Source organism: Eurosta solidaginis, chromosome X (genome assembly GCF_040869045.1).
Source record: "Eurosta solidaginis isolate ZX-2024a chromosome X, ASM4086904v1, whole genome shotgun sequence".
NCBI lineage: Eukaryota > Metazoa > Arthropoda > Insecta > Diptera > Tephritidae > Eurosta > Eurosta solidaginis.
In genome coordinates this window covers 113922341-113941264 of record NC_090324.1, presented here as the reverse complement: position 1 = coordinate 113941264, position 18924 = coordinate 113922341, and the positions used below count along the sequence as shown (strand labels likewise).

Sequence of the window (18924 nt, the reverse complement as noted above, 5' to 3'; positions counted from 1 at the left end):
ACTATTTACCTGAACCTACGAAACTGAAGCTCCGGGTAAGAGCCAGTGCACACAACATAGTGGTGGGACCCCGTACAAGCATTCCCTGTCCTAATTACGGGTTTACGGTCTACGGACTCATAACAGATAAATGGCGTCCAAGTGTGGGGCCCACATTATAGACTGTGGTTCGATATTTAGTAGAACCAAGGAATTGTGGCCTCCAAATTTTATTCCCTCTTGGAATATTTTCGTCTGTCCGTTTTTTTTACTTTTGCTCAAGTAATACTATATTTGACACTTTTCGTCCGAAGTAACCCTTGGATGTTCAAACTCTGCGGCTTACTGCTGCGGGTTTAACCAGGTGACTTCTTTGTAATTTATTTATTTTTTTTTGCTCGCCTTAGAATGTGTCTACTTGGCAGCTGTATTAATGTTCTTACGCAGGATTTGTAGTTTCTATAGGCTTTATGCCAATAGAACTGCCCATGGAAGATACATACAGCAGTCAGTTTATTCTATATATGCAAAAATTATATTTTCATATTTTGAACCAGCTCAGACATGGTTATAAATCAGTCGGATTACCGATTGTTCGAGGAAATTGTATATTTTGAACGGTTTAGATATTTTAGAAATCGCCTCAACCCCAACCCGACCTTCGAGGCTAGTATTCAGTAAATTCGTGCGAAGCATTTATCTCAAGTCCTTTATAAGTTTTGTGGACTTCGGAACTAAGCTTTCAAGAAAGAAAGCTGTTGCCGATTTCAATTTTTTCTTCTATTTAATGCCTCTCAAGCTAACGTGAAAATTTGCCCATTACCTAGTAATACTTACGCAATGAATCCTTACACAACCTGACAATCAAACCAAAGCTTCTTATAAAATAATTGCGTTTTTTTTTGGTGAAAGAAATTTTTCGAATTTTTATTTGTGAAGTTTCTAGGTTTACATGGTAAATCGTTATTGCGGTAATTTTTTTTTACTCGTGAATCACGAATGATCGGATATTGTCGTTATACTAAAAATTTTAAATAATCTTGAATACATAGGATAGGTTTAAAATCTCAAACTAGAACTTAGTTTAAGAAAAAAATATTGAGACCTTAACCAAACACCTTCTTAAGAGCTAGAACTTTATCTGGCGGCAAAATAAAACCTAACAAGCATCTGCTAAAAATTTATACAATTTTTCTTTTATTCCTTAAAGTTTTTTTTTACCAGTTGCACCAATATGGCATTTCGGCAAAGCGGTGAGCATCAGCTTGCCCCAGCCTCTTCATGCTCCCTATGTAACGAAATTTTCCTTGAAAACGATGATGTTCTAATAACCGTCTGCTCGCACAGGTTTCATAAGCTATGTCTTTTAAACTGGCTTAAAAAGAGTAGTAACTGCCCTCAATGTAAAACCAAGTGTTATAGCAGAGACTTTAAGAAAAATACAGGAACCCTTACAAGGTCCCAAACACTGCAACAGACAGAAAGGAATGCTAGTGGTAAATCCACTGAGCTGCATACTAATACACCTACTGCAGACGCAGCTGCAGAAGGCGGAACTAGTATTCCTACCAGTAACTTACAGGGCTCCCTCAGTAGCTTTTCTGAAGATGAAACCCGTATTCGGAATCTTGTTTCCGCTGTGATATCTGCTCGTCAAGCCCCGATTCTTGAAGACTTGGAAAACCGTGTTGCACAAGTTATAGAACAAAGGCTCGAAACTGTTGTAAGTAATCTTATGGAACGCCTCAATCTGAACGCCCGGCCTTCTGCCCCGATAGTTAATAGCAGTCCTGAGGTGAATGGTCAGCATCCAAATATGCATCGAGAAAACTCCACCCCTGTATGGCCAAGAGATATTCCACCTTTGGCTAACAATTCCAATCACAACTTCCTTCGTCAAATAGACCAGCTACGGTTCAGTGATATGTCCAGTGTCCCGAACTCTGGAAGAGTAGCGCAACTAATTGCCAACTGGGATCTTAAATTTGATGGCACTCCAAAACTAAACGTAGACAGTTTTATATACCGAATTGAGTGCCAAGTTACTGACACCTTAGGAGGAAATTTCAACATTCTGTGTGAACACGCGCAGAGTTTATTTATAAAGGAGGCCAAGGACTGGTACTGGAGGTATCGCAGATCTGTAGAACGCGTTACCTGGCCTTCATTGTGTCAGGCCCTTCGTACCAATTTCCAGCAACACAAGAGCGATTTTGAGATTAAAGAGCAAATACGAAGCAGGAAGCAAGGGCCAAACGAAAGTTTCGATGACTTTAAGAACGCTGTCCTCAAAATATCAGAGTCCTTGGAGTCTCCGTTGTCAGAGTCCGAGCTCGTTGAAATATTGCAGCATAATTTGCGACCCCGTGTAAGACAGCAACTGCTTTATATGCAAATAAATTCACTGGCCGAGTTGCGTAAACTCTGCCTAAAGGGCGAAAGTCTTCCAAGTGAGATATCGCGAACTTCATTTCTGCCCACTGCGAACCAGCGGCAAAATCCGCGTCGGTACGCGAACGAGTTGAATTGTGAAGAAGACCTATCAGATAGTGTACACCTCGAAGTCGACGAACTCGTGAGGCATGCAACGAAAACCAAGTTAGTTTGCTGGAATTGCAAGGGAGGTGGGCATAGATACCTTGACTGCCTGGAAGACCGGACTGTCTTTTGCTATGGGTGTGGCACGCCGGATACATATAGACCAACCTGTAATCATGGAATCCGGGAAACTCCAAAAGGAGCGAGGCATTCAAACCGAATCCTCGCAACGACCCGGAGAACAAGGACTTAAAAGAGTACTAAAACGATCTGATGAAAGTTCGGATTACATAATAAACAGTTCGCCCACTACTAAAGATTCTCGTTTCATACACAAAATTATACCCTACTCAGTTCGCCTTGAAAATTATGAGAAAGTTAGAAAAGATATTTTTAATACGGACACTAAGCTCTCTCGAAAGACAACCCGTTCTTCTGCCCGAATAAACAAATTTTGGAAGAATGTTCATGAGAATCGTAAATCGTTGCAGAAAATAATTGGCTCCATTGACCAGAAACCTCTTGACTTAAGGCCATATGCAAAAATTGAATTATTAGGATCTGAACATTTAGCTTTGCTGGATAGTGGTGCTCAAATATCCTGCTTAGGGTCTTCGTTAGCTGAAGACGTAAACAAAACGAAACAATTACGCCAGCATGCAACAACTGTTTGTACTGCCGACCGAAATAAGCAGTTAGTCTATGGCACAATCGAGTTGAACGTTCAATTCCAAGACAAGACTGAAATTATACGATTCTTTGTAATCCCAAGTATGTCACAACAAATAATTCTGGGGGTAGACTTTTGGATTAAGTTCAAAATCGCACCCCACCTAGTATCGGAAATTTCTATAGATATCAACCACGACGAGAAATTTGCTTTTCTTAAACGATGTCCAGCAGAAACAGTTAGAAGTAGTCAAGAATCGATTTCCCAGCTTCGAGAAAGAAGGCTTAGGGAAAACTTCACTTATGGAGTACGCTATTGAACTCCAACCAAATGTCCGTCCGATTAAGCAAAGATATTTCCCTATATCTCCTGCAGTGGAAAAGATTGTCCATGCAGAAATTGATGAGATGCTTAAGTTAGGTGTAATTGAGGAGTCTCCAAACAAAGTCCGTCTGTGTTTAGATTCTAGGAAAGTAAATAGTGTTACCGTTAAGGACGCCTACCCGCTTCCACATATAGATGGTATATTGAGTAGAATACCTAAGGCTAAATTCATTAGTTCTCTTGATCTGCGACGAGCCTTTTGGCAAATCCCCTTAGCAGAAAACTCCAGAGATTACACCTGTTTTACAGTCCCTAATCGTCCGCTCTACCGATACCGCGTAATGCCTTTCGGTCTCTGCAACGCCCCTCAAGCTCTGTGTCGCTTGATGGATCGCGTTATCCCTCCCAAATTAAAAAATCAAGTATTCGTTTATTTAGACGATCTGTTAATATTATCGGAAACTTTCGATACTCATATGTCCGTTTTGTCTGAAGTTGCACATCAATTAAGAAAAGCAGGTTTAACTATTAACGTAAATAAAAGTAAATTTTGTATCAGAGAGGTCAAATACTTAGGATATATTGTGGGTAATGGGACGCTTAAAACTGATCCCGAAAAAATTTCAGCGGTGACTGACTACCCAGTCCCTTCTAACGTGAAACAACTAAGACGTTTCTTGGGAATGGCTGGTTGGTATCGACGCTTTGTTGATAATTTCGCAAGTATTACCACTCCTTTGACTAATCTGTTGAAGAAAAACAAAACGTTCGCTTGGAACGAGGAAGCTCAAGCTTCGTTCGATACCCTTAAGAGATCGTTGTGTTCCGCCCCAGTACTCGCTAGCCCAAATTATGAAAAGCCCTTTATAATTCAATGCGACGCCAGCAAACTTGGTGTTGGTGCGTGCTTTTGCAAAAGAACGATGAGGATATCGAGGTCCCGATCGCTTACTTTTCCCAAAAACTGAACAAGTCACAAAGTAATTACAGTGTTACCGAGTTAGAATGTCTAGCTGCAATACTCAGTTTAAAGAAGTTCAGGGCGTACGTCGAAGGACAAGAATTTACAATAGTAACCGATCATGCCAGTTTGCAGTGGCTTATGCGCCAGGCTGACCTTTCGAGTCGCTTGGCTCGTTGGTCGCTTAAATTACAAGCATACAGATTCAAAATTGAACACCGGAAGGGGACTCTGAATGTTGTGCCAGATAGCTTGTCACGTCAAAATTTTGATGAAGTTTGTGCTGTTGAAGCCCACCCTTTAATAGACCTGAAGTCATCTGCCTTTCAGTCCAAAGAATATACGGAATTATTGCGACATGTACGAAGTAATAATAACCTTCTTCCTGACCTACAAATTATTGAAGATCAGGTTTATAAACGAACCGAACACCCAGATGGAAATGCAGTCCGTGAGGCCTTTAATTGGAAGCTGTGGGTTCCAAAAGCCTTAATCAACCAGGCCATCGAAAATGCGCACTGCCCACCGAACAGAAGTCACGGGGGATTGCCAAAACCTTAGAGCGCTTGCGACTGAATTTGTACTGGCCTAATATGACCGTAGATGTAAAAGATTATGTTGGTCGATGTGATATCTGCCGGCAAAATAAAGCTCCAAACGTAACCTTACGGCCCCCAATGGCCGCCCAGCACACTGCGCAAAGACCGTTCCAAAAGTTGTATGTTGATTTTTTGGGACCATATCCAAGATCAAAGAAAGGAAATGTAGGAATTTTTATAGTCCTCGATCATCTAACCAAGTTTCCCTTGTTAAAAGTTGTAAAAAACTTTAATACATCTGCTATATGCGAGTTTCTTCAAGAAAACGTGTTTAGAATCTTCGGCACTCCTGAAATTGTGATGAGTGACAATGGCCAGCAATTTAAATCCTTGCAGTTTAACACGTTGCTATCCTCAAAGGGAATAAAACATGTATACACAGCTTTGTATAGTCCCCAAGCAAATGCAAGTGAAAGAGTAAATCGATCTATAGTTGAAGGAATTAGGTGCTATATTAAAGGGGATCAATCGCTCTGGGATAAACACCTTTCAGAGATCGCTGAGGCACTTAGGAGCGCGTACCATCAGACTATTGGTTGTTCGCCGTACTTTGCTTTATTTGGCCAACATATGGTATCACATGCAGATGAGTATGAACTCCTTAGGAAGCTCAAAACTTTGGATGATAATGTGCTCGATAGAGCTGACCGCCTTAAATTAATACGAAGATCTCTGACTGAAAACATAGCTCGAGCTTTTGAAAACTCATCGAAACGATATAACTTGCGAAGTAGTAATAGGCGTTTCAAAATTGGCGATATAGTTTTTAGGCGAAATTTTATACTAAGCGATTCAGCAAAGAGATTCTGCGCAAAATTAGCTCCAAAGTTTATAAAAGCCAAAGTCGTATCAATAAAAGGAAACTGTATGTATGAGTTAGAGGATACCCTTACTGGCAGAAAAGCAGTTTATCACCAGAAGGACATACAAGCAGGACAATCTTAAGGGCATACCGTACCAACACTTTAAGCGGGGGGGTGTGTACCGAGGTACATATTTGTGACGTAAACGCTCTTGGACAAAAATACATCAGTTTTATTTGGGCATATTTGGATTTCCGGTACAGAGTATTTTTTTTGTATCTTATTCACCACAGCTTATCCGAACACTTTCATTTATACCAGCCACGAATCAGCTGACTGGATAGCTGTCAAAAATTTGTCTTGGGCCATGCTCCCGGAAAGAGCTTTTTGTTTCCTTCTTTTTGGTACGAGCGATCGAAGGAGGCAGATGTCAGTGGAGATTCTCGGTGGGAAAAATATATATATACATACATATTATACGTTTACATAATGGAACATCCGCGGTATATAATTTGTTAAGTAAAGTTCGCTAAAAGTATTAAGTCCCTTAAAGATTAAGGCGTAACCGCGGTAAACTCATACGGGAAGAATCACCACTGGCCACCTGAATTTCAACAGAACCTCCAGAAAGCCACCTATATATTGCTACATGTGCAGGCCACCGCACCAACAATTCCCGGCTGCATCCGGAGAGTACAAGCAAACCTTCATGAACTTCACCATTCCTCGAGTTGTATCACATCGTCATCAACAAAAGTCGGTAAAACCAAAGCAGACAAAATTATAAAATTCATACGGCAAACCCTTTATTTTTGTTAAATAAACAAAATTCTAAGTGACATGTAGGGCAGCCATTAGTGGAAACTAAGAACAAAACTCAAGAAAAAGGCGTGAAATTAAATACATAAGTTTTTTTTGTTTGAAATACACGTTATATACATATATATAAAATATACACCTATGTATATATATAAAACAAAAGAAGAAGAAAAAAAAGACAAGAAAACGAAGAGAACAAAGATAAAAATAAATATACGAAATTTGGAAATTATAAGGTAGCGCGGGGTTAATACAAAATTAACTTTTAATTTCGTTTTTAAAAACTTAAACAAATAAGGGCATAATTATTATTAATTGGATCAGAATTCCAGGAATTTATAAAACATAACACGCGCATGTAATGATGCTTCTATTATGTACCACCGGGTGCTAATCGACCTCAGCAGTATTCTCGTAGTTGAAATTTTCGTCTCTTGAATATTTCCTTAAAATTCCTAATCAAGGGTTATGTACATAAGTGCACATATCTATATGCATACATACATATGATTGTGAACCCTTCAAAAAGAAAGGATCAAAGAGAAGAATTTCTTGTATGTCACTTAAATGCCTAATTGAACATCTCTCAATTGATTTTCACAACAAACAAACGAAAAATACCGTAAAATAAGAGTGGGATCACTTAGCAAACTCATTTTGTCACTTAAATGTACTTTTAATAATCGATTATAATTAATAATTAATAAGAACAAAAGCAGCACGACTACCCAGCGGTGAGGCCTCGTCGCTACGTGGGAAGGCGAAACCAGTAAGTAAATTTCTTTTTTTCACACGCTATATTGTTCTATATCTCTATCGCTATTCATTCATAAGTACAGAAATATGTATGCAGGCGAATAGGCGCGATTGAGCCTGGATCGCTAGTGAAATATTTTTTTTCTTTTTGTTGTTGCAAACCACTACGGAGAGTGATCGCCGGTTTCACATATTTGGATGTACATAGGAATGCACTGGCTGATTAACATTTTTGTTGTGTTTTACACTACTGACTCTTTCTTTTTATTTGCGAACTCTCGCAATTTGTCTCTGACAACTATTGACATCAGTATATTTATAGATTTATACATATACATATACCTGATTTCATTGACAAATTGTCTTTAGGGCTCTCAGATTTGGGGTTTTCTTTTTCGAGCAAATATGTATACGTATGTATATAGATAGGCCCATAGTTTCTCTTACTTATTTGATTAACTAGAAATTTGGGTCAATTACCTTATAACTAAACAGCTGTTGGGGTAGGTTAGGATTCGGTGTTCAAGTTACCCCCAAAAAAAAAGAGTGAGTTATTATTAGAGTTATATATATTACAGAAAATAGATAGGTGAACAGAAAATGAATTATTGTAATATTTTAAGTTACTAAAGGACTAAGCGAATAACTGTAACATATAATGAGTTGAATTCAAAAAAAAAAAAAAAGAAACAAATAAGAGAATGGATTGCTAATTCTACTATATATTTGGTTTGATTGGAAAGGGAGTGTAGGTTGTTTAATGGGGCATTACTACCATCAACAATGCCATGGAAGGGCGGGTACAGAGCAGCCCCACGAAAGCCTACATACTTATTTAGGTATGTATATCTACGCTGCTTGATGCGCAGGCTTCTAGGCGGATTATGTGCACAATGTAATACGTTGCGTGGTAGAGGTATGTATATAGCTTCCCGTGTGCAAATATTATACTATCTTGTTACGGTCTAGACTGGCAGGGAAATGGCTAGGTCGCACGATTATTTACCTGAACCTACGAAACTGAAGCTCCGGGTAAGAGCCAGTGCACACAACATAGTGGTGGGACCCCTACAAGCATTCCCTGTCCTAATTACGGGTTTACGGTCTACGGACTCATAAAAAAGTGTCGAAATATAATGTTGCTAGTGCGAGCGCACATCTTGGTGCCTGAAGTCAACTCGCGACAACAGTACACGCCTTCATTGAATTTCGAGGGCAAATTAAAAAGTTTGAAGCTTCAAGAAAATGGTCACACATGGTTAAATTGAATCTGCTTTTATTCGTTTAATTTTATAACGCTACTTCCATGCAAAAAAATAAAAATATATTGTTTTAATTTTTAAAGAACATAAACCGTAAGTATCCCCTGTAGGAAGACCTGTTCGACCGTACCCATAGACGAACATATAGTTTCTCTACTACAGTACCAGCTGGAACTCTACCGAGATCTGCCCGGAAGTACCCGTAGGAGTACAAAGAGGACTTGCGGAGCAATACCCGTAAGGGTATCAAGGGGAGTAGAAAAAAGGGCCTGTCCGACATTGCACGGAGGGGTCTAAAGAGGACTAGTTCAGGCAAAAACACTTGGTATCTCCACAGAACATGCTCAAAAAAGGGATAATTTCAACCATTTGGAACTCATCCGGGAGGAAAATTTATTTACGCTAAATAGAAACTAGGCTTGGCACCGCTCACATTTAATAGAATTTGAAACTTTTGAAAGTTGCATATTGTAACGAATGTTAGCAGCACTGAGCGATGCTATCGTCTCTAAGCCGATGCTAAGCAGTGACGTGAATTCACATCCATAGATCAATCATTATGTATCTACATAAACGAAACAATAATTGCGTCTACACATATGTACCATGTACGTATACGAGCAGCGGAGAGTTAATGCACAAACACATGCATATATCTGAGATACTCCTATAAGTATGCAATGAGAAAAACTATAAAATGGTGCAATTGTAGTTACAGCTGAGAAGTTTGAGAGCTGCTGGCCTAGTAGATTCTGGAAGCACCTAGAAGATGCGAAGGTTGAAGTCAAAGAGAATAAAAGGCGGCAATTGTAGAGGCGCTGGAATTCAGTTTGATTTGAGTTGTCAAGCAGTTTCGATTAAGACGATATCTAGCGAGCAATAGCAGTATTATTTTGAAAGTCAGTTTTATTTAAGCTATCAATTTGGTTATTAAGCCAGCTAATTGCAAAGTATAAGTGTTATTGTGAAGTACTTTAATAAAGGCCATTTTTCCATTATTCAATATTGGAGTTATTTATTCAACAGTTTAGCGATACGAACGTTGGCAGAAGATTGCAAATAAGGGGAGTTGCAGTAAATTCGTTACAATATTATGCAATTTGGAAAAGTATGGTTATTGGAAATATATATCGATTATATGTATAGACTAGCTGGCCATCAAACCCGCTTTAGTAAAAATTTAATTAATTTTTTTTTTTACCAAAATTCGGAAAATATTTATAGTACGTTACTACATGACCAAGAGTTTTTTTAGTGAACAGGCATGTTTGTACAGAACAGATTCCAAATTCAGTTTTAAAATTTTTATTGTCTCATATGCTATATAGAAAAAGGTAAGCGATGGATATCTAAGCCATGTTTATATTGGTGAATATTTAAGTTTTCAAACTATTTTCTCTATACCCACTTTCCCCCAAAAATTATGGACAAGTTGCATTGGAAGCAAATAATGTGTGAATAAATTTCAACAGAAAGTTTTGCTGGAAATATTTACTTTATTTTTGATAAACCAAAAGGGTACTCCTAAAGGATACGTATATCTGCCGCACATTTTTCATTCCCTAAACAACAATTATTTCATTCCAGTATTTTTATACTCAGTTGAGCAGAGCTCACAGAGTATATTAAGTTTGATTGGATAACGGTTGGTTGTACATATATAAAGGAATCGAGATAGATATAGACTTCCATATATCAAAATAATCAGGATCGAAAAAAAATTTGATTGAGCCATGTCCGTCCGTCCGTCCGTCCGTCCGTCCGTCCGTTAACACGATAACTTGAGTAAATTTTGAGGTATCTTGATGAAATTTGGTATGTAGGTTCCTGAGCACTCATCTCAGATCGCTATTTAAAATGAACGATATCGGACTATAACCACGCCCACTTTTTCGATATCGAAAATTTCGAAAAACCGAAAAAGTGCGATAACTCATTACAAAAGACAGATAAAGCGACGAAACTTGGTAGATGGGTTGACGTTATGACGCAGAATAAAAAATTAGTAAGATTTTGGACAATGGGCGTGGCACCGCCCACTTTTACAAGAAGGTAATTTAAAAGTTTTGCAAGCTGTAATTTGGCAGTCGTTGAAGATATCATGATGAAATTTGGCAGGAACGTTACTATTATTCCTCTATATGTGCTAAATAAAAATTAGCAAAATTGGATGAAGAACACGCCCACTTTTTAAAAAAAAATTTTTTAAAATTCAAATTTTAACAAAAAATTTAATATCTTTACTGTATATAAGTAAATTAAGTCAAAATTAAACTCCAGTAATGATATGATGCAACAAAATACAAAAATAAAAGAAAATTTCAAAATGGGCGTGGCTCCGCCCATTTTCATTTAGTTTGTCTAGAATACTTTTATTGCCATAAGTCGAACAAAAATTTACCAATCCATCTCAAATTTGGTAGGAGCATAAATTCTATGACGGTAACTGTTCTCTGTGAAAATGGGCGAAATCGGTGGAAGCCACGCCCAGTTTTTATATACAGCCCACCGTCTGTTCTTCCGCTCGGCCAATTACACAATAACTTGAGCAAAATCCGATATATCTTTACTAAACTTAGCCCACGTACTTACCTGAGCTCACTTTTTCTTGGTATAAAAAATGGGCGAAATCTGACCATAACCACGCCCACTTTATCGATATCGAAAATTACGAAAAATGAAAAAAATGCCATAATTCTATACCAAATACGAAAAAAGGGATGAAACATGGTAACTGGATTGGTTTATTGACGCAAAATATAACTTTGGAAAAAACTTTGTAAAATGGGTGTGACACCTACCATATTAAGTAGAAGAAAATGAAAAAGTTCTACAAGGCGAAATCAACAGCCCTTGGAATCTTTTCAGGAATACTCTTAGTGGTATTGCATATATAAATAAATTAGCAGTACCCGACAGATGATTTTCTGGATCACCTGGTCCACATTTTGGTCGATATCGCGAGAACGCCTTCACATATACATCTAAGGGCCACTCGCTTTTAAAACCCTCATTAATACCTTTAATTTGATATCCATATCGTACAAAAACATACCAGAGTCACCCCTGTCCCACCCTAATGGCGATATCTCGAAAAGGCGTCCACCTATAGACCTAATGCCCCCTCCCTCTTAAAATGCTCAGTAACACCTTTCGTTTGATACCCATATCGTACAAACATTCTAGAGTCACCCCTGGCCCACCCTAATGGCGATATCTCGAAAAGGCGTCCACCTATAGACCTAGTGTCCACTCCCTCTTAAAATGCTCAGTAACACCTTTCGTTTGATACCCATATCGTACAAACATTCTAGAGTAACCCCTGGCCCACCCTAATGGCGATATCTCGAAAAGGCGTCCACCTATAGACCTAATGCCCACTCCCTCTTAAAATGCTCAGTAACAGCTTTCGTTTGATACCCATATCGTACAAACATTCTAGAGTCACACCTGGCCCACCCTAATGGCGATATTTCGAAAAGGCGTCCACCTATAGAACTAAGGATTACTCCCTTTTAAAATACTCATTACCACCTTTCATTTGATACCCATATCGTACAAACACATTCTAGAGTCACCCTGGCCCCCCCTAATGGCGATATCACGAAAAGGCGTCCACCTATAGACCTAATGTCCACTCCCTCTTAAAATGCTCAGTAACACCTTTCGTTTGATACCCATATCGTACAAACATTCTAGAGTCACCCCTGGCCCACCTTAATGGCGATATCTCGAAAAGGCGTCCACCTAGAGACCTAATGTCCACTCCCTCTTAAAATGCTCAGTAACACCTTTCGTTTGATACCCATATCGTACAAACATTCTAGAGTCACCCCTGTCCCACCCTAATGGCGATATCTCGAAAAGGCGTCCACCTATAGACCTAATGCCCACTCCCTCTTAAAATGCTCAGTAACACCTTTCGTTTGATACCCATATCGTACAAAAATTCTAGAGTCACACCTGGCCCACCCTAATGGCGATATCTCGAAAAGGCGTCCACCTATAGAACTAAGGATTACTCCCTTTTAAAATACTCATTACCACCTTTCATTTGATACCCATATCGTACAAACACATTCTAGAGTCACCCTGGCCCACCCTAATGGCGATATCTCGAAAAGGCGTCCACCTATAGACCTAATGCCCACTCCCTCTTAAAATGCTCAGTAACACCTTTCGTTTGATACCCATATCGTACAAATATTCTAGAGTCACCCTTGGTCCACCTTTATGGCGATATCTCGAAAAGGCGTCCACCTATAGAACTAAGGATTACTCCCTTTTAAAATACTCCTTACCACCTTTCATTTGATACCCATATCGTACAAACACATTCTAGAGTCACCCTGGCCCACCCTAATGGCGATATCTCGAAAAGGCGTCCACCTATAGACCTAATGCCCACTCCCTCTTAAAATGCTCAGTAACACCTTTCCTTTGATACCCATACCGTACAAACATTCTAGAGTCACCCTTGGTCCAGCTTTATGGCGATATCTCGAAAAGGCGTCCACCTATAAAACTAAGGATTACTCCCTTTTAAAATACTCATTACCACCTTTCATTTGATACCCATATCGTACAAACACATTCTAGAGTCACCCTGGCCCACCCTAATGGCGATATCTCGAAAAGGCGTCCACCTATAGACCTAATGCCCACTCCCTCTTAAAATGCTCAGTAACACCTTTCGTTTGATACCCATATCGTACAAATATTCTAGAGTCACCCTTGGTCCACCTTTATGGCGATATCTCGAAAAGGCGTCCACCTATAGAACTAAGGATTACTCCCTTTTAAAATACTCCTTACCACCTTTCATTTGATACCCATATCGTACAAACACATTCTAGAGTCACCTCTGGCCCACCCTAATGGCGATATCTCGAAAAGGCGTCCACCTATAGACCTAATGCTCACTCCCTCTTAAAATGCTCAGTAACACCTTTCGTTTGATACCCATACCGTACAAACATTCTAGAGTCACCCCTGGCCCACCCTAATGGCGATATCTCGAAAAGGCGTCCACCTATAGACCTAATGCCCACTCCCTCTTAAAATGCTTAGTAACACCTTTCCTTTGATTCCCATATCGTACAAACACATTCTAGAGACACCCCTGGTCCACCTTTATGGCGATATCTCGAAACGGCGTCCACCTATGGAACTAAGGATCACTCCTTTTCAAAATACTCATTAACAGCTTTCATTTGATACCCATATCGTACAAACACATTATAGAATCACCCCTGGTCCATCTTAATGGGGACATCTCGAAAAGGCGTCCACCGATAGACCTAAGTCCCACTCCCTCTTAAAATGCTCAGTAACACCTTTCATTTGATACCCATATCGTACAAACAAATTCTAGAGTCAGTCCTGGTCTACCTTTATGGCGATATCCCTAAATGGCGTTCATCCATAGAACTATGGCCTACTCTCTCTTAAAATACTCTTTAATACCTTTCATTTGATACACATGTTATACAACCACATTCCAGGGTTACCCCAGATTGATTTTCCTTATTTTGTCTCCATAGCTCTCAACTGAGTATGTTATGTTCGGTTACACCCGAACTTAGCCTTCCTTACTTGTTTTATTTTAAACTCTTCTTCCTCAGTAAATAGAGGTGGAGTATATGTAAAATATGTTGGCATTGAAAATTAATAAGGTGAGAAATTCTAAAACCGGGAGGAATTTACTATTTGCTCGATAAGTAGAATGTTTCAGGCTTCATATCACTTGATGTCCGTGAAATTTCTTTCTTTATTAGTCCTAAATATATATGTAAGATCAGACAGCTGCGTATATAGTGTTCTGTTTTGCCCCAATTTAAACTTCCCTACTTGTTGATTCTATAGCTCGTTTTAAGGAAGATTGTACCTTTATAAAAAGTAGTGTAAAATGTTATTGTTGCCGAAAGTATTTAAACATGACCTGTTTGTTTTTGTCCATTTTCATTGCATCGATGCTGTTAATGTATTCAAAACTCAAATCCAAAACACCCTACTCATCCACATGCAATACTAATTATTTGACGCGAAAATCATGAAACGGATACCATGCACATTATTATTTACCGAAACATTTGATTTACCACTTCTGAACAACTAAATAAATACTAAATCATAAATGAAATCAGGAGCTACAGCTGCATCTTGGTGTCTTGCAGCAGCATGCGGCATTAATAGGTGGACCCAATGCTACTTCCTGTCCTGTATGCCACAAACTTTTTTTGGGAGCCGATTCGTTGATGGAGCATATGAAGCATGCGCATAAGGACACGCCTGTTGGAAGTAAGTATTAATATCTAACTACAAATCATTATCAGAAACTTAAAATTAACGTTTATGGAACGCCCCGGCAAAATTTAATGTGAACTTTTTTTTCTGTATCCAGCTCGCGGTATTTTACATAATGTGACCTACAATTTTGCTTATTTATATTATTTTTTTTTTCACATTACCCTAGATATCGATAAACAGTCTTCACTTAGATATTCGTACCAGGGTTTGTTTGACGAGCAAACGAAAAAAACCATTCCATAATAACTGGAGTATTGGTTTCGCGAGCCAAGATCAGAAGCCTGAAGTATGTTCTCTTTTGAGTAAGGAGTAGCTTTATGAGTATAATATCGTAAGGCTTATACAAGATTATAAGTCAATCCGGTCGCAAAGATTCTGATACAGGTGAATGATTTAGCATGTCAATGCAACAACAATAATTTGAGCCAGATAAATTGGCTCAATTTTTGAGCCAGATAAGTTGTTAGTTTTGTGTTTTTTGTTTGGCACCACTGCCTTTAATAAACCCCTCTTTTTCAAAAATAGATGTCGCTGTTTGGCCTTTAGCCTTATGTGTTAAATGAAACACAACAGCGAAATCAGTCTATCACAACTCGTGTGTGATCCAGGGCATTCTCGTGAGAATTTATCGTGATACGGACTCGAAAACTCACTAGATGATGGCTATAGATATTTTCCAGACCCGCATTTGAATCCAAGCATTTCATGTTTGATTGATCATATGCAACTTATTTCTCTTTATTTCGCAAAATAAAATATATGTCAGGACAAGGTAACCTTCTACCGAGTAATGATGTGGAGTTGTAACTAAGTGGAGTGAATATGTATCATATGAGGTTAATTTTCCACCATCACCATGTTTTCATTTGGGACCAAAATTCATTGAAAAAAAAAAGAACAAAATTAAAAAAAAGGGGCCAATATTTTGTTATACAAGGAATATAGTTAACAACTTAACATGTGCTGCACATACTGCTAGGCTGCTTAATAAAGGTAGAGTACGTTGTCGTTGTCGTGAACTTTGCAACGTTGCAAAAGTCATTGAGTGAAAACTAAGTAGAAGATGAAGTTCACCGTAATGTAATATAGCGACAGGGCAATAAAAACTACGGCCGTCATGAATGTGAAAACTTGTTCATCAACGGTTATTCCCATCGCTATACTCAAAGCAGTGAACATTTGGTGAAATATTTGAAATTACTCATAAGCTTATACAACATTTTTTAAAACACTCTGATATTAGGCCGCATCTCAATTGCGGGTTAGACAAGTAGAGGGTAGACGTCGAAATAATAAATAGAACCGATCACCTGATTTTTCAAGATACTAGCGTGGTCTCAGCCTGCGTCTGTTTCTATCACCCGCTGAAGATAGCCGGACTTACGTGCCGCATATTGAACATCCTATCAAAGATAACTCTAAAATGAAGCCGTCTTGAATATCATGTCAGGTTGTAACAGATAAGATTTCACACTTGTCATATGTATTTAATTAGCGAGACATGCTCATATTGCTTTATACAATTGTTTTTGTTATTGATATTAGCGAAAAATTTGAAAGTTTACAAACGGCGATGGATACTAGGGCATGTTTCTGAATTTCTCTTCTTCATCAGCTAGCCTCTCTGGAGCTGAGTATTGAACTCGAATCCCCAACATTCATACTTCATGCTGGTGTAAAGCAGATGCCTTTAACTACTCACCCATACGAATGCCCTGCTGCACAGTCTTTCGTGTAGAACAAGCTAGCTGGACAAAAACAAAGTTCTTATTCCAAGAAAAGTGTAACGAGAAATGAAAGAAAACAAACAAAGTAACGGGATTTCTGCTTTTTTTTTATATTTTTGCTCATATATATTGAGTAATTGAAGTAAGAAGGCAGGAGTGACCGTAAAATGCATTGATTAATTTGCAAAATTCTTGTTGAATATTAAGCTTCATATTCCTTATATAAAAGTGTTCACTTAACTTTTATATAATTTTTTTGATGCATTCTAAGCCCGAAGGTAAGTAAAATTTTATAATAGTAATTCTTTTGCAATTAGAGTATTTTCAATATATTTAACATTCCGTTATTAATAAGAAAAGGTATTTTTTCTCTATATTTTTAAATTTAGGGACAAACAAGTTACATACATCCGCGGACATCCGGGCTAAATTTTACATATGTTATAGTCGGAAGTATTCTCTAATATTCGAAAGAAAAAACCATTGCGAATTCTTTGCACATCTATTTAAATTTTTTTTTTTTTGTGTAGATATAAAATAGGATGTATGTACGTACCAGCTCCGACGAGATATTTGAACCTTTAAAGCTGATCTACAAACGGCAAAACCAATTCCCAGGTACAGGGAACAAACACGTAGCCATAACACACACAAAAATAAAAGCGCAAGGTCAACCAGAGCACACCAAAAGCAAAAAGGCGAAGGTCACTGACTTCAACCTGCTAAAACCTACCGCACCAGTCACCAAGGCATAAAAACAGGTACATACAAAACAATCCTAATGCAGGTATAACCACACAGGAACGCTACGCAAAACAACCCCATTTGGTAGCATCTACGCCAATACCTGAATGTAATATAAATACTGCACAACTGATAACAAATCAGAACGATCAACGACACTTAAGATGGCAGCACAACAATCATCAGCTTGTCGGAAAATCAACAACACAAAGCAGTTTAGTTATAACCGTACCAAGAACGGAGTTTGTTGACATTTGGGTTCAACATTCGAAGGAAACCAGATATAAAGAATTATTGAGTTTTGTTGTACTTAAGTACGATTTAAGCGAAGCAGCCGAGTATTCGATAAAAAGTTTAAGCTTACAAATATCGGCATATTCGTCGAAGCTGGATCAAAAAAGGAACACTTCTGGAAGACGTAAGGACCGATTTTTGAATAAAAACTCGGAGTGGCTTTCGAGTCCAGACTTCACATTTACAATAACGGTGGGTTCAAAGTTGCCATCAGACCAACCCACCACTTCTTCAGGTAACCCCGACCCCGGAAAACGAAAGAAGGACTTTGTTAGCTGCAGTGAAAAAACCAAACGGCGTCGAGGGGATGACCTCTTGCAATATAGAAGTCCTGGTGAGTTACTTTATGCGGCAGAAGTATCAACGCGTATGTCCGGCAACAGAAATGTTGCTAACATTATAAAAAAAATCACAGGAAACCACTCACATATCCGGAAGAAGATGACATGTGAGCCAGATGCAAGATAATTGAGCAATGTAGAAGCTTTAGCATACTACGTAGATAGCAAGTCGACGACCTATGGGTACAAAACGACTTGCAAGTGGAGCATCAAGGCAGGCCAAAAGGTTTATCCATCATTTTATAGTCTAAGAAAAGCTAAGGCAGAATGCTATCCAAATGAAATTGATGTGGGTGAAACACGTGCGGAAATTAAAGTCCAGTCCGTATTAGATAAAACTGTTGAGCGTTTAGTTTTAGCAAATCAAGAAGTTTTTGTTAGTTTATTACCTACAAACTTGGCGTACACTTTAATCAGCAAGTGGGGTTGCGATGGAAGCTCTGGCCATAGCACATATAAGCAAAAGTTTACATGCAGTTCTGACACTGATGAGTTTTTGTTTATATTTTCTTTCGTTCCTCTTCAATTACAGGATGAAAAAGGTAACATTGTTTGGCAGAATCCTCGACCTTCTTCTACCAATTAAATATATTTTTTCTAAAGAAACAAAAGGTTTTATTTTTTTTGAAACGAACAAAGTTTTACAGGAGATAAGTGCGTTGTTGCCAACAAAGTACATTCTCGAAGAATACAAATCACAATATGCTTCTTACAATGATTGACAGAAAAGTTTGCAATGCTTTGACTGAAGCTTCTTCCGCACAAAAGTGTTATATTTATGGTGCCACTCCAAAAAAT

The 18924-nt window shown here is 38.4% G+C and overlaps 1 protein-coding gene across 1 annotated transcript in view; it reads left to right on the top strand.

Annotated features, from left to right (window-relative positions):
* dati (datilografo) overlaps nucleotides 1–18924 on the top strand; it is a 1513307-nt gene that overhangs the window by 826673 nt on the left and 667710 nt on the right. The window contains exon 4 of the mRNA XM_067758063.1: nucleotides 14858–15011. Coding sequence (XP_067614164.1) covers nucleotides 14858–15011 — 154 coding nt within the window. The remainder of the gene's footprint in view (nucleotides 1–14857; nucleotides 15012–18924) is intronic.